At 57.7% G+C, this 15,095-nt stretch overlaps 6 protein-coding genes across 7 annotated transcripts; all 6 read left to right on the top strand.

The window, feature by feature from the left end:
* Positions 1-1,097: 1,097 nt before the first annotated feature.
* ABB37_08617 (hypothetical protein) lies at positions 1,098-3,561 on the top strand (the record flags this gene model as incomplete). 2 transcript variants are annotated; one of them, XM_015807678.1, is made up of 1 exon in its annotated part: positions 1,098-3,561. In XM_015807678.1, exon 1 carries the CDS (start codon positions 1,282-1,284, stop codon positions 3,559-3,561), a length of 2,280 nt encoding a protein of 759 aa, XP_015653760.1. In that variant the 5' UTR covers positions 1,098-1,281. The 2 variants fall into 2 exon arrangements, with proteins under 2 accessions (XP_015653760.1, XP_015653759.1); XM_015807677.1 differs by having other exon boundaries at positions 1,119-3,561.
* Positions 3,562-4,028: 467 nt separating this feature from the next.
* On the top strand, positions 4,029-6,711 carry ABB37_08616 (putative Tubulin-tyrosine ligase; the record flags this gene model as incomplete). The annotated part of the gene is made up of 1 exon (XM_015807676.1): positions 4,029-6,711. The coding sequence occupies exon 1, from the start codon at positions 4,135-4,137 to the stop codon at positions 6,709-6,711; it is 2,577 nt and encodes an 858-aa protein (XP_015653758.1). The 5' UTR covers positions 4,029-4,134.
* A 448-nt stretch (positions 6,712-7,159) lies between these two features.
* ABB37_08615 (hypothetical protein) lies at positions 7,160-8,397 on the top strand (the record flags this gene model as incomplete). The annotated part of the gene is made up of 1 exon (XM_015807675.1): positions 7,160-8,397. Exon 1 carries the CDS (start codon positions 7,303-7,305, stop codon positions 8,395-8,397), a length of 1,095 nt encoding a protein of 364 aa, XP_015653757.1. The 5' UTR covers positions 7,160-7,302.
* Positions 8,398-9,074: 677 nt separating this feature from the next.
* On the top strand, positions 9,075-9,392 carry ABB37_08614 (hypothetical protein; the record flags this gene model as incomplete). Its single annotated transcript, XM_015807674.1, has 1 exon — positions 9,075-9,392. The coding sequence occupies one exon, from the start codon at positions 9,075-9,077 to the stop codon at positions 9,390-9,392; it is 318 nt and encodes a 105-aa protein (XP_015653756.1).
* Positions 9,393-9,947: 555 nt separating this feature from the next.
* ABB37_08613 (putative vesicle-fusing ATPase putativeN-ethylmaleimide-sensitive factor) lies at positions 9,948-12,429 on the top strand (the record flags this gene model as incomplete). Its single annotated transcript, XM_015807673.1, has 1 exon — positions 9,948-12,429. Exon 1 carries the CDS (start codon positions 10,204-10,206, stop codon positions 12,427-12,429), a length of 2,226 nt encoding a protein of 741 aa, XP_015653755.1. The 5' UTR covers positions 9,948-10,203.
* Positions 12,430-13,314: 885 nt separating this feature from the next.
* Positions 13,315-14,489, top strand: ABB37_08612 (hypothetical protein; the record flags this gene model as incomplete). Its single annotated transcript, XM_015807672.1, has 1 exon — positions 13,315-14,489. Exon 1 carries the CDS (start codon positions 13,485-13,487, stop codon positions 14,487-14,489), a length of 1,005 nt encoding a protein of 334 aa, XP_015653754.1. The 5' UTR covers positions 13,315-13,484.
* Positions 14,490-15,095: the final 606 nt, after the last annotated feature.

Raw genomic sequence — 15,095 nt, 5'->3', positions numbered from 1 at the left:
TAGAGATCATCTCTTTCCCTTTTCTTTTTCGGTATTAGTGGTACTACCTCTATTTTCTGCTGCTGTTCAAAGTGCGGGTTTTTCGGCCACTCTCGCTGCGTTTTGTGGCTGTTGTTATTGTTGTTGTTGTTGTTGACAGTGGAATCGGCAACGCAGTCGCACTCTTTCGTTTCCTCGCCTCTACTCCCTCTTGCGTCTTCTCCCTCGTGTTTGATTGTTGTTTGCTGTTGTCTTTTTCCAAAGAAGAAAAAAAGGCGAACTACGTACTGCAGGCGCACAGGAACGCGTGTGTGCGTGGTGTATTCTCCTTTACGAACTGTTCTCCTTCTTCTGTTGCCGCGCGCGATGTTGTTGGTTTTTTTTTTCTTCTTGGGTTTCCGTTCTGCGTTTTCTTCTTTTACTCTGCAAATTCATTGCTCGACTCCTTAATGGGTTCTCTTCCTTTATCTCTTTTTCTTTTTTCTCTCCGCGCCGAACGCAGTCGCCGTTACTATTTGTTATTACTATTATTATTTTCTCTTTGTGGATTTGGTTATACATGCCGGTGTATTCACCTGTTTTAGCGCCTGGTGTTCTTTTTCCCGTGATTCAGAAGACGACGATGAAAGCTGTACATGCATTTGGCTGAAGCGCAACGACGTGCCGTGCACACGATCCACAACTGCAGCCTCGCCCAGAAAAGTCGCGTCGATAGCGTGGGGGGCGGGGGGTGGGCTTGCCGTGTGAGTAAAGTGTCTCCCTGCTCGCTGTCTTTTCTTCTGGTAGAGCCCGGTTTTACTCTCCGTGGACCCACTGAAGGGTGCGTTGGTGATAGCGTGCGTTTGTGTGTTTCTTGAAGATCGCCTACTCGCTCGAGAGGGGAAGCGAGGGGGAAAACGCTGGTAGTGTGCTTATGTGGCTGACTGGTAAATGATGTTGTCTTCCTCCATGAGTCACTCCTGTCGGTTCAAGAACCTTTCTGCGTGTGGATGCGGGTGCGTGTCTGACAGGTTTTTTATCATCACTATCATCACTATTATTCTTATTATTATTATTCCTCCGTATTGTCTCGATACTTCCACCCCTTCTCATACCACAATCGATTGCTGTGCATTTGAGTCTCACAAATACAATATACAGGTCAGCACGGACAGGCGCACACAGTGAGAGAAGCGCAGATAAACTTCTGATCTCCTCTCAGGCTTCGTCACGCATGTTCAACAGAGTGGACTTGTTGTTGTTGTTTTAAGTTTATTGTGGGAGGTGAATTAAAAAAAGCAAAGATAGACTGCAGTAAATACAATGTTAGGCGAACGGGAAGTCATCACGGTGGCCTTCGGCAACTACAGCTCCCTCGTGGCGGCGCAGTGGGCCAACGGCACCTCGCACTACGACGCGCACCACCACACGTTGTACCGCGAGTGCAGAACAACTGACGTGCTCGGGGGCAGCGGAGGAGGCGGCGACGACGGCAGCAGCAGCAGCAGCAGCTCCGTACATCCACGGACGCACGTCCCCCGTCTGCTGCTGCTGGACGCGCCGTACTCAGCCACCTTCGATGACGTCGCGGCGTGGGAGGCGAAGTACGACCACGACGACGAAGAGCAAGAGCAGCAGCAGGAGAGGGATGATGCCAGGACTCAGAACGGCCCACGGTACATCGATACGACAAGCTCCGCAGCTTCGGTGCTGTGGGGTGGGTCAGCAAGTGCCTCTGCTGCTGCCGCAAGCGCGCAATTGAAAAGCCAAAAGGGAGATAAGGCGGCACGGCGGCTGGACGGCGTAGTGGAGGCGGTGCGCCGGCACATGTGGGCACAGCACGGTCTCGACGTAGATGAAGAGGACGACGACGACGATGACGAAGGGACAAGCGACGACGACGACGAAGGAGAAGAGCGCAACTACGCGAGACTGCGTCGCGAGCTTGGTATTGCGCCGTATGGAGGCACCGATAGTACTCCGCAACGTCATCGCAGGGATGACGCGGCGGAGCAGGCCGGAGAGGCGGCGGAGGAAGACACCGCACACCACAACACTCCCCATCCGAAGAGTCTCACAAAACAGCAGAAACTGACGAAGCTGAAGAAGAAGCTATTTGACACGCACAACACGACCATTCCGTGGTGGCAGTACATCACCACAGGACTGGGGGCACACAGTGTAACGTCCGTCAAGCCCCTTCAGCACGTCGACGCAACGGGCGACATCCCTGCACTGCACAGCTTCGGCTACGGCATAGCGCACCTCCACACCGACAAGAGAGAGGAAGTGGCTGCGTTGAGTGACGCCATGCGGACGCAGTTAGAGGCCGCCGACCAGCTTCAAGGCGTGCAGTGCTTCACGGACGGCGATGGCATGTTTGGCGGGGCCGCGGCAAACGTGCTGGAGCGCTTTTGGGATGATGCGGGGGCCAAGACGCCGGTCGTGAACACCTGCCTCTTCACACCGCTCCCGAGTTGGATCACAGACCGGCAGAACAGCAGCAGGGTCGCCTTCCGCGAGCGGCGAATCGATGAGGTAGCACTCAATCGCCTCCTGGCTACTCTGCACCTGTCTCAGCACACGTCCGCCGTATACATTCCGATTCCACTCGCGCAGTGGGGTGAGTTCTTCCGTGGCACGACCACCGCTGGCTCACCGGCTGGCCGTCCGACGTGGCTGGAGGATGAAAGAGCCACCGCGCAGTACGTGGCTGCTGTAATGGACACAGCTCTCTACGGCGTGCGTGACGGCAACTGTGCGAACGTGCCACAGAGTAAACGAGGACGAGACAGCGGGAAGGATGCCCATGACGACGCTGTGTTGCGCACGCAGGGCCCGATGTACTACATGGACGACTGGTGCAGCGTGGTGCGTCCCGCGCCGGGCCTGCGGGTCGCCGCGGCGATGGGCGCCCTCCCGCAATCCATCGCACAGTCCAGCGAGTTGTGGAAGTTCCTCGAAGCGAACCCGCTGCTGCCCGACGCGCCAGTCATCGACGAGCGCATGTCCTCCACGAAAGCGGCGGAAGAAGAAAGCACCCGCAGCACTGCGTCCCTCAAGACCGGTTTTGTGCCACTGACCCACGCCATGTCCACCTACGCCCCGCTGAGCAGCGCTGGTCAGGTGTTGGGTCATGCCGTGACTTTGCGCGGTGCCGGGGTGCTGCCGTCCGCCGTGTACCCGCCCCGGGAGGCGATGCTGCGCTACGCCTTGCCGCTAGGCACCGCCACCTACTTGCCGCTCGTGACGGAGTCCAACTACCCCCTCTCTAATACCTTTCCGATGGAGCTGCTGTTTGCCGACCCGGCCGCTACGGCGCGTCAACTGCCGCGCGGCTGCGGCTCCCTGCGCAGCACTCTGAAGAGCGTGGACGTGGGCGCGCACGTGCTGAGTACCTACGCCTCCGCCCCGATGCTGCGTGAGGTGGTGGAGCAGGCGAAGGCCGCCCTGCGCTACAAGATGGATCGTTACTGTGTCGCGTACGAGATGGAGAAGGACGAGTGGCGGGAGTTGCTGGATGAGGGACTGGCGGTATACGACGACTACCACCATGCCGCACCATCGGATGCCGAAGGCAGCGAAGACGACGAGACCAATTAATGGCAATCAGCGACCTTTTCTTCGTGTGTGCAGTTGGAGGCGCAGCGCTTAATGCTAAAGTAATTTACTGACCAACTGTGTAGGCTACTTTTCTTGATGCTGATGGTGAAACAGTATTAGTTGATTTACTATTTTTTTTTAAGGAAACGCCGGTACTCTGTTGCTGCAGCTGAGTAAAAACTCACAGCAAATGCAACTATTAAATGAGCTCATGTATGTGTATGTGTATGTGTATGTGTGTGGGTGTGTTGACGTAGAGGTCTTCTGGGGGGTGCATTTCTGTCCTTCATGGTGTCGCCTCAGCGTCGCCGCGCTTCGCTTCCCTCTCTCACATCTTCTCCCTCCTGTCCGCCTCCCACTTCGACGAAATCAATTTCCCTCGTTGGACATCGTCTTTTCCTCTGTTGATTGTGTTCTTGTTGTGTGGTGTTTTTTCTCTCACCTCAACACTCCCCGTAAAAAATGTAGTCGGGCCCGTCCATTCAACGTTTCTGCGAGTGACTGTGTTTTCTAAAGGAAGTGCTGAGGTTCAGCTCCCTATTGCACGCGACTCCGGCACCGCAACCAGCACACATGGAGACCGCGTCGAAGGACGCCGTCGCCGCACAACACGCGCGGGCGGTGCTGCAGCGTTATCTAACACCGCCACCTGTCGTTTGGTACCCGAGCGTGACTTCAGCATTTCACTCTCCCGCCACCGTCTCCGACGACGATGGCGCCGCTGTCGCTGTCACAGCCACGGACGTCTTTCTTGTCTCGTCCCCCTACCCGCGTCGCCGTGCGACCCTCGCACTTCTGCCGCACGACGCGCCGGTGGATGGGTGGGAGTGGCCCACATCGCCCAGCGAAGCGCAAGGCCGAGACGGAGGAGGAAAATACGTGGCCTTTGTCAGGCCGGATCCGCCCCCACGGACAACGGCGCTGACCACAGCAGACAGTCGTCACCACGGAGGTGCGGACCCGCCGACGGCGTACGGTGGCCACAACGCAGCCGCGACGGCGGAAGCGCTCCCACACACCATAGCAAATACCTCTGTTGATGACGGCGTCGCACAAGCAGCAAGAAGACCTACGCATTCGGTGCTCTCGATCTGCCGGTCCATTCCACGAGCCCCGACAGGCCCCTACAGCCAACTCAGCTACATTTTCGGCGACGCCTGCTGCCCCTTCACGGCCCTCTTCGGCACGCTGCGGGCAGCCGGTTTTACACGCGTGGAGGGACGTAAGGCGCTCCTGCACAAGACCCACTCCCTCCTGTGGCTGAAGCACCTTCTACCGAGTACGGTGGATCAGCTCATGGGCCAGCTGGCGCAGTACCGCAAGGTGAACCACTTCCCTGGGACGCACTGGCTCGGTCGCAAGGATAAGTTGTGCACCGTTATGCGTCGAGCTCAGCAGCGGTGGCAGCGCGCGTCGGCCCTCAACGACGGGAACGCATCAGCTGCAATGGAAGAGAACGACAGGAGGAGTCGAAGCGGCGGCGTCGTGAGTACGCTCTGGAAGCCTCAGAGCGAGGATGGTGGTGGTGCGAGCGGCACCTCTGCGGTTGAGGTCGCCCATCCCGAAGCGTGCTCCGCGACGAGTGACGGCGACTGGGCGGCACTCACGCCACAGACGTGGTTGCTGCCGCAGGACGCGAAGGAATTTCAGACGGCTCTGCGGCATTCCTGTGTGCATCGTGGCGGCCTCCCACGCACGTCAAGCTTGTTTATTGTGAAGCCGGCGAACAACGCGGGTGGGCAGGGAATTTTTCTCGTGGATGCTGGAAGGGACGGCAGCGGCGTGGCGGCGGCGGAGGCTGCCCTGATGAAGGTCGGCGCACTCCCCACGACAGGCCTCAACTCCGCACTCGCGGCGGCTAAGGCTTCCCTCAGCAGTTCCACCTCGCGTTGCACCGTCGATACACCGGAAGAAAAGAACAATCCTCGCAACAGCCCCAACAGCAGCAAGCCCGACAGCAGCAGTTTTGTGATCCAGCGATACCTGTCGCACCCATTCCTGATACTGGGACACAAGTTTGATCTGCGCCTCTACGTGGTGGTCACCTCGTACGAGCCTGTGCGAATGTATCTGTACCGCGACGGCCTGGTGCGTATTGCCTCCGCCCCTTACCACGCGCCGGCTTCACACGGCGGCACACAGGCATCCGCAGCGGGGGGCATGCTCGCAGATGTGCAGCAGCTGCGAGCGCATCTGACCAACTTCACAGTAAACAAACAACAAACGGCCTCCACGCTTTCCCTCGCTGCTCCGATCCACCGCAGCAACAGCAGCGATGACGCAGTTAGAGATGGAGAAGAGGGGACCACGGAGGAGGCGGCAGCGGCTCCACCGGCGATGGAGACAAAGTGGCCGTTGGAAGCGCTGGGTGTGTACATGCAAGAGACAGGCTACGACTGGGCCAGCACCCAGACGCGCATCCACGAGGTACTGCGCCGGACGTTTCTCTCCGTCACGCCGGAGGTGCGCTCCGAGCTGCGCGCGGCAGCACGTCGTGCAGGTGAGCGGGCTGGCAGTGCGGTGAGGAATGAAAGCACGGGTCGAGGCGCAACCGGCGGTGTCGACACGTCGCCGTTGCCGCATCCTCCCCCTCCGCCATGTACGGCCAGCGGTATCGGTCCCTTCTTTGAGTTTTTCGGCGTGGATGTTTTATTAGTCCACGAGAGCGACGAAAGAAGACTGGAGAGCGGCGCGTCGCCGACTCTGCGGCCGGTCCTCTTGGAGGTTAACATCCTCCCTTCCCTCAGCACCCACTACTCCTTCTTTGACCAGCGGGTGAAGGCCAATTTCATCGCAGATGCGCTCACGCTGGTGGGGCTGACCTCGCCTCTGTTCAAGACCGCACCGACACGCTCAACGGTGTCGTCTCCTTCCTCTACAGAACACGATAGCACCATCCACCCAACTCCAAAGACGGAAGACTGGATCACACGCACGTTTCCCACCGATGTGCCGGCGCGAGAGGCCTGCTACACCGCAGCCGAAGAACAGCGGCGCGCCGTGAACTTTACGCCGCTGCTGCCCACGCCAGAGTCGGACACGCGCTACGCATCGTTAATGGTGGACGGCGGTTTGGGTGTGGTGACTTCTTCGCGCTACGATGCGGTGTTGAGCTCGTGGGCCGCCGCGCAGTCAAAGCCGTCGGAGTAGGCGACACAGCAGCAGCGAAGGAAGAGGCGCATGCATGGTGTGTGTGTGTGTGTGTTTCTACGTGCTGGATCATCACAAGTTCTTTTTTTTCTTTCTCCGTCACTCTGTTCTCTCGCAACAGAGTCTTTTCCATTTGGCAGTACACCGTCACGGTAACGCAAAGGGATAACGTCGCGATACTATTGAGCTCTTCTTCCTCCCGGGCTGTCCGTGGCCGTCCCTCCTCACACTCGCTCCTGCGCGGCCGCTCAACAACAACGTGTCATGTATGACCTTACCTGCGCATCCTTTGCCAGCGCCTGGTTATTTGCTATTTACTACTACTACTACTATTGTGATTATTCTTAGTATTCCTCTTCCGCCACGACGTCGCTTTCTGCATCTACCTCCTTTGCTGCTCCTCTACCGGCCTTTCTGTTTGGTTGGGTGCCCCGCACACGCCCACGCAGCTGGCGCCATTTTGGGGGGGGCGCGTCGTCTGCGAAAGGCCGTCTCTCCGCAGTACAAGATTCCAAAACAAACAAAAAACTATTTTATTTGCTGCCTTGTTCGTGTACCGACAGCAGCGTAGAGCGAAAGGAGAGCGCTGAAATGGGTCAAGACGGCTCCACACCAGTGAGGACCCCTCGCACAGATCGCCCGGCGCGGCGCACCCGTCTCTCAAAGCAGGCATCACCGGACTCACAAGCCCAAGGCAGCCCATCCGCGCTCGAAGCGCACGAGGAGGAACACGCTGGCAAGCCCACGCTGAAGGAGCAGTGGCAGGCGAAGCGGGAGGCGAACGCGTTGACGCGCGAGGCTAATGCAGCAGAGCGAAGGCGCAAGAAGGAAGCGCTGCACGCCGCCCTCGTCGCTCAGCAAAAGCAGGAGGAGAAGGACAAGAAAACGAGTAGCGGCGGCGGCGACGGCGATGTGGAAGAAGACGAGGAAGAGCTGCGCCTTCGCCAAGCCTCTGCGGAGGCGGAGGCAGCCCTCACCCAGGCTCAAGTCAGCGCCCAGCTCGCCGTCTTCCAGGCCTTCATGCAGAACAACCCAGATGTAGAGGAGGAGCTCGATAACTACGATGGCAACCCATCCTCCCTGTTCGATCGCGGCGTCGCGTCGTGCGCGGCACGTAAAACGACAAACGATCGGCAACACGGCGGCGGCGGCAACAAGACAATGAACGCCGGCGACGACGATGACGAGGACGAGATCCCTGGAGAAGTGTCCGTGCACAGCTCGGACTACGAAGACGCGGAGCTGCTGCAAGGGCTGAATGACTTAGATGAAGAACTCGAAGCGGAATTCCAGCAGCAGATTGAGTCTCTGCAGGCGCAGGTGGCGCAGCACAAGCAGGCGTCACTTGTGTGCCTACGCGAGCGCAACGACAAGGCGGCGGCGCTACAGGAACTTCAACAAGCGAAGGTAGTGGAGGGACAGATCAAGCAGCTGCTCGACAGCCACGCCGAGCCGTTCCGCGTTCAGATGCAGAAGCAAGAAAAGAAAGTGGCGGAGCTGGAGGCGTTGGTGGCGGCGCGCAAGCAGGACTCCCTGGCAGCCCTACGCGCAGGTGATAAGCCAACGGCGCTGGAGAAGCTGAAGGAGTCGAAGGGCTTCCAGAGTCAGCTGGAGGACGCGAAGGCGAAACTCACGGCTTTAGCGGAGGAACAAAAGAAACAGCTTCGTAGCACCGGGGAGAGCTGACAAAAAAAGAACTCTTTTTATTATCATGCCCGAAAAGCTTTCAGGAGAGGCCTTCGTGTGTACACGTGTGCGTGTGTGTATGCGCTGGTGAATACCGCTCCCCTTGATCGCGTGCTTTCATCTGCTCTTTTGATGCCTTTCTTATTTTTTCTGGTTTGCGTCTATTTTTCCTTCGTTGATAACCCGTATGCTTGAACGACAAACAACGCTTACCTCCGCTGACTGTCGTCGCAATCCCCAGTGCCACTGACCTTCGTCTGTTCTTTATTTTAGCACCTTTCTAACCTAATGGAAGGTGCCCGTAATACCCGCAAAAGGAGCCGGAACACGGCGATGTCCGTAGCGTTAGGTCTCCTAGCACTCGGTGACATCCGGCAGATTCACATCCGTGTAACAGAGAGCTATTTATCGTCCTACTCCCGCCTCCACTCCTCCTTCGCCTCGTTTGCTTCATTATAGTCGTAGGCTGCTTGTTCACCTCCGGGGATTCATCGTTCTCTTTACCCCATAACCCCTAGCGCATTCAGTGCCGGCGCTACTACTCGTTTTCGTTGCTTCTCTTCAGTTTCGTGTCCGCTGCCCCGCGCCGCTTCTGATTCCCAAACCAAAAGTATCTGATGTAATGAGTCCGAGCCGCGCACGCCGTGGCCGCGAGTCGACAACACTTCAACTCTGCAATGAAGCGCCGCGCTGCGTGGCTGCATCTGTGTCTGTGCTGGTGTTTGTTGTTGTTGTTGTGGTGGTGGTGGTGGTGGTGGTGTGCTGACGACTGCGAGCTGCGTCGGCTGCCTCGGCCGCCGCGACGACGTCCCCATGAAGATTGTGGCATCTCTCCACGGACCCGCATTCGCACTGCGGTGAGTGACATCATTGTTGCCGTCGAACCTAATACCAAGGCAGAGGGACTGTGCGTGTATGTGTGTGGGTGTGTGTGCGTGCGGTGTGTGCTGCGCGGCTGCGTGATGACTCAGGTTTACGACGAACAACTCGTCTGACTCTTCCTCGTGACGACCCTTACACCTTTTGCTTCCTCACTGATGGCCCGCCCCCGCTGCGCTGCGCTTTGCTGTGATGCGATGTGGACGCATGGTGGATCTTTGTGGGAAGGTCTGTCGCGTCTTTATTTTCCGCGCAGTTGAGGTGTGTAATTTGGATATTCGCCCTTCGGAATAACAAGATGATACGAATAGTGTATGCGGTGGCATGTGCTGAACCACTAGAAGTAGAGCTCCTTGTGAGTCCATGTTAACTAGAATTTTTGATGTTCGTAGAGCGTAACGCGTGTTCAACGCAGCAATGGCCAGGATGCATCTTGTGATATTGTGAGGAGAGTCACTCATTTCCTTGATGATGCCTTCACTCTGTTCACTCTCTCACGCGGGCTCTCCTTCCCTCTTTCCATCTCTTCCTGATGCTCTCTCTCTCTCTCTCTCTTTACCTGTGTCTTGATTGTTTGTTGGTGTGTGTGTGTGTGTGTCTGTGTTTGTTTCTGCGGACTGTCTCGGCCATCGCTTGTCGCATCATCGACTGTTTTTGCGTGGATGGGATCAGGTGCATGCATGCACGGCATTCGGTCACCATCTGCATTGCAGCATTTCACTAGCTTCATTCGTCCGTAAAGGTAGAGAAAGTGCAGGTAATCTGTGTTTCTTCCGCTCATATATACCCCGCCTCCCCTTTCCGTTCCAACCTCGGCTGTGAATTCGATCGTCAAGTCACATACCCCCTGGCGTCGTTGCGCTGTCTTCATCCACCTCGAGCTGCCGAACCATTCCCCCCGCCCCCGCCGCCCCGGCGTCTCCGAGAATGAGCAAGTACTTCAACGTCTGTTCGGTCCCTACGGACAACGACACCAAAACAAACTGCATTTTCATGAACGCGCAGGACTTTGCGGCGATCGCGGACCCGCAGGCCACGGCGGCGGACGCGTCTGTCCTGGTGAAGATCCAAGACTTCCCTTTCACGGCACGTCGCAGCGGTGCGATTGAACTTGGTTCCATCGGCTTTAATAGCATCCAGCGCCGTTTGCTCGGCGTGTCGACCGGTGCGCGCAGCACCGTCGAGCTCAAGCCCCTCACCACGCCCGTTCCTGACATTCACATACTGAAAATTCAGGTGGAGCTGATCAGCGCTCGCCAGACCATCGTGCTGGATTGCCAGGCCTGCATCGCGTTTATGGAGAAGATGTTTTCAGGGCAGTGCTTCCGTCTGATGCAGCAGCTGGCAGTGGTGATGGACACTGGCGAGCGGATGCGGGCGACGGTGCTGGCGACTGAGCTGGTGGAGTCGAAGGACGCGACACCGGCAGCGCTGAAGGAGGCGGACTTGGGCCGCTTTGTGCGTGGCACGACGCAGGTGCTGGTCACGACGAACGAGTCGAGTGGGATTTCCCTGACGAACGTGTCGGAGGCGCAGATGGATGCGCAGCAGCCCCAGCTGGTCCGCAACTTCAACCTCGAAAACCTCGGCATTGGCGGCTTGCGCGCCGAGTTTGGACAGGTCTTTCGCCGTGCCTTTGCCAGTCGAATGCTGAAGCCCTCCTTCATCAAGAAGCTCGGTCTGAAGCACGTGAAGGGTGTGCTGCTGTTTGGTCCTCCGGGCACCGGTAAGACGCTGATTGCGCGCAAGATCGGCGAGATTCTGAACTGTCACGAGCCGAAGATCGTGAACGGGCCGGAGGTGTTCAACAAGTTTGTTGGCGGGACGGAGGAGAACGTCCGCAAGCTCTTTGTGGATGCAGAGAAGGAGCAGACGGAGAAGGGCGACCAGTCCCGTCTGCACCTCATCATCTTTGACGAGTTCGACGCGATATGCAAGCAGCGCGGCGCCGTCCGCGACTCCACGGGTGTGAACGACAACGTGGTGAACCAGCTCCTCTCCAAGATCGACGGCGTGAACTCGCTGAACAATGTCTTGTTGATCGGCATGACGAACCGCCTGGATCTGATCGACGAGGCCATCCTGCGACCGGGTCGTTTCGAGGTGCACGTCGAGATCGGGCTGCCAGACGAGGACGGCCGCGTTGAGATCTTCCGCATTCACACCCGTGGCATGCGGGAGAACAACATCATGGCCACCGACGTGAGCCTGGAGGAGCTGGCGAAGATGACGAAGAACTACTCGGGTGCGGAGATTGAGGGCGTGGTGCGCGATGCCACGTCGAACGCCTTCAACCGCCACATCGACCTCGACCACCCGGAGAAGATGGTCGACGACGCCAGCGTCCTCGTCACACGTGAGGACTTTCTAAAGGCCGTGGAGGAGGTCACCCCGGCCTTTGGACAGGCAAAGGAGGAGTGTGCGAACCTGCGCCGTGGTGGCATCATCGACTACGGCGACATCTGGGACGTCGTGCGGGCGCGCTGTCAGCGCTACACCGACCAGCTCAACGCCGCCGGCAAGCGACTGGACTTGCTGTCGGTGCTCATCGACGGTGCGCCGGGCAGCGGCAAGTCCGCCATCAGCGCCTACCTCGCGGAGCTCGCGGACTTCCCTTATGTGAAGGTGGTGTCGGCGGAAGACATGGTCGGCTACGGCGAGATGCAGCGCGTGAACATTCTACGGAAAGCCTTCGAGGACGCCTACAAGTCCCCGTCGAGCTGCATCATCTTGGACGATCTCGAGCGGCTTATTGACTTCTCTCAGCTTGGAGGCCGCTACAGCAACACGCTGCTGCAGGCGCTGTTGGTCCTGATCAAGCGTCCGCCACCGGAGGGGAAGAAGCTGCTGGTGGTGGGCACCACCGCGCAGTTCGACATCATGGACAGCCTGGAGCTGAACGCGTGCTTCTCGGTGAAGCTGCACTTGCCGACCATCCCCGCCACTGCCATTCCAAAGGTGTGTGCGGCGCTCGGGCTCGTGTTTGCCTCGCAGCAGGATATGAACAGCTGCGTGAACCTCTTCCCGCAGGAGCTGCCGATGAAGCAGCTGATGCTGCTGTTGGAGATGGCCGCAGAGAAGCAGAGCGGTGCGCAGCCCGTCATCACGTACCAGTCCATGTCGCGCGCCAAGGAGTCGGCTGGCCTGTTTTAAAGGGTTACGTACGAGCTCAACGCGTAGGAGAGTGTGAAGGTGTGTGCTTGGTTGTGTGTTTTCCTCTTCTTCTTTTCTTTCTACTTTCTACGCTACGTGCTTGGGCTGCAACTGTGTTGGTGCTTCTGTTCTGGTTGTTGACAGTTTTTCTTTTCTCTATTATTCGTGCTATGCTCTCTTTACACATACACTGGAGCAAGCTGGTTTCGATTGCGTCGTTGGCCACGGTGAATTGGGTCGGGTACTCGCGATAGCCCCTGTGCTCTCTCTCCCTGCGTTGGTTTTCTGCAAGAAGCATGGAATAATAACGCCCCCACACGCTCTCGCCTGCTCTCCTTCTATCGACCAACCGTTAAATGTGGCGAAGCGGAAACGCAAGCTTTGGTTTCTTCTTGTGAGTGTGTTTTTTGTTGGGTACGCGTCTTCGCTAAGTTGCTTTCGCTGAAGTGCGTAGCTGTACGCCGATGGCGGCGGTTCAACGTGGGTTCGAAAATGGATAATGAAGGAGAGAAACAAATTAAAAGGAATGAAGCCGCGTTTGTTTGCTTTATGCATCTCGCGGGTAGTGAGCACCATGCACGGCTCTACGCCAAGGAAAAGGGGGATGGAATGAGTTATGCCGCACGGTCCAATCAATCGATCTACCAGCGAGTCGTGGTGGACACCTTCTCGCCCACGGCCACGAGCACGCGCAATTATGTGCCTTCTTCGCTGTTGTTGTTGTTTTTTTTCTCCTCCCCACGGTTGTAGAGCGCTATCGGCACGCCGCGACTCTTAGGTGTGGATTCGCCGCTTCGGTCCTGTGCACTCCTTATATCTTTCCGTTTGCTTCCCTCCTTGCTACTCGCCATTCCTTCTTGGAATTTGCTGTTTTTGCTTTTCCAAGGTCGTTCTGCATGAAACGTTCTCTGCAGCGCTTACCTTTGAGTGAACGCGCACCATTTCGGCATAGAAGACTGGTGACACAAGACAGATACATATTCATCTATTTTTTTGTCGTTCTTTTGTCGCGGCAGTGGATCTGGCGCTGAACTCAGCGGCAGCTTGAAGTCGGCATGTTCGGGTTCTCTCCGTTTCGGGGGAAGCAAACGGCACCGCCACCTCCCCCGCCCAGGGCATCGCCGCAGCCGACGACCTCGGCGCCGCACGTCGCAGCACCGCCATCACCCGTGTACGTGCGTGCCGCTGCTCTCACCTACGTGACGGCGCCGTACCCGAGCGACAGTACCGAGGGCATCTTCGAGGCCCTGCTGCTTCTGGCAGCCGGCAAGGTCAACGCGAACGGCTCCAGTACGGAGAGCCGGGCCGACGCCGGCGGATGGCTCGCTCGTGCGTGGCGGCACGTGACTGACTACAGCGCAGCCCATCTTCTCAAAGCGCGGCAAGAAGACTTCCTTGCCGCCTTTTCGCGTCAACTGGAGCTGAACCCGGCCGAGGAGAGCAACGTCGTGATGGTCAGCTGCCACTGCTTCATCGTCAGCAACGGAGAACTCGTTTTCGGGACGCTGTATGCGACAAACTGTGGTCTTTACTTCTGCGCCGCGGCGGTGCCAGCAGCCGCCAACGCCGGTGCAGAACGCGCTGAAACAGGCCTGGCATCGAGCGACGCCGAGCCGGCTGCGGAGGGGATGGAGTTCATTAAAGAGCGCGTTCTTTTCACTGACATGGCGTCCTTTTTGCCATCGATTTTCCTGGAGCAGAAGGACCGCGCGCCACCCTTCGTGCAGGGCGTCCCCAGCGCCGTGGTCGCGCCAACAGCGCTGCAGGTGTTCACGGTTCGACGGAGCACGGTAATACAGTTTGTCGGCCTACACGAGGTGGTGGTGAAGCCGCCGCGGAAGGCCGCCGCGGAGAGAGAAAGGGCCGGGGTGGACGCAGCGCAGGACGCACCATGCACGGACGTCGTGCGGAAAACCGAGCACCTTCTCATTACCGAGCTGCCCCCAAGCCTAGACACGCTCAAGGTCTGCGCCTTGCTGTGGCGGCTGTGGGCGGAGCGGCTGAACGAGCTTGGCTTGCCGCTGGAACACCCCGCGGCTCGGTACGCCGAACCCCACTGAGCATCAAAGCCGCCCATATGGCCAGCCTGATTGGTTTTTGTTGGTTTACGAAAAGAATGGAATGATGAAAAGAGTAAGAATGATACGAGGAGGATGAGGAACAATGGCTCCGACGTTTGCTGATGACATGATTTCTACCTCTACTACTCTCCCTCGCTCGTCTCCTTCGCCTTATCTTTGGGACTTGCAGAATCAAAGTTCTCACACAACTTTTGAGTTTTTTCTTTCCACCCACCGACCCCCGTGGTTGCCCACCACGACAGGGATCTTTGGGTTTAACCAATTCAACTACCCTTGTTTGCCACTTCGTTAGTAGTGCTACCTATTAGAAAAAATGGAAAAAGAGGCAATCGCCAAGTCCAGTGCACCATCGTCCCCTGACGTTGTAGGGAGTAAGTTTGGCAGCGGGGTGAATCGATAATATGTTGGAAGTCCATCGCGAGTTTGGGTTGTGGAATCACGCCCCGGCCACTGCATATCTCTCGGAATCCTTGCGCCTCTCGATTCTTCTATTCCCCCTCTCCAGTCATCCGCTCTTCTTCTGCCACGGCTTTTCTGCTGAGGGGAAAAAAGGGTTTTTTTCCAGGCGGGCTCTTTTGCCCCTCC

This window comes from Leptomonas pyrrhocoris, assembly GCF_001293395.1.
Source record: "Leptomonas pyrrhocoris isolate H10 chromosome Unknown, whole genome shotgun sequence".
Taxonomy (NCBI): Eukaryota; Euglenozoa; class Kinetoplastea; order Trypanosomatida; family Trypanosomatidae; genus Leptomonas; species Leptomonas pyrrhocoris.
The sequence above is the reverse complement of the archived record's forward strand: the minus strand, read 5'-3'. Positions and strand labels throughout refer to the sequence as shown.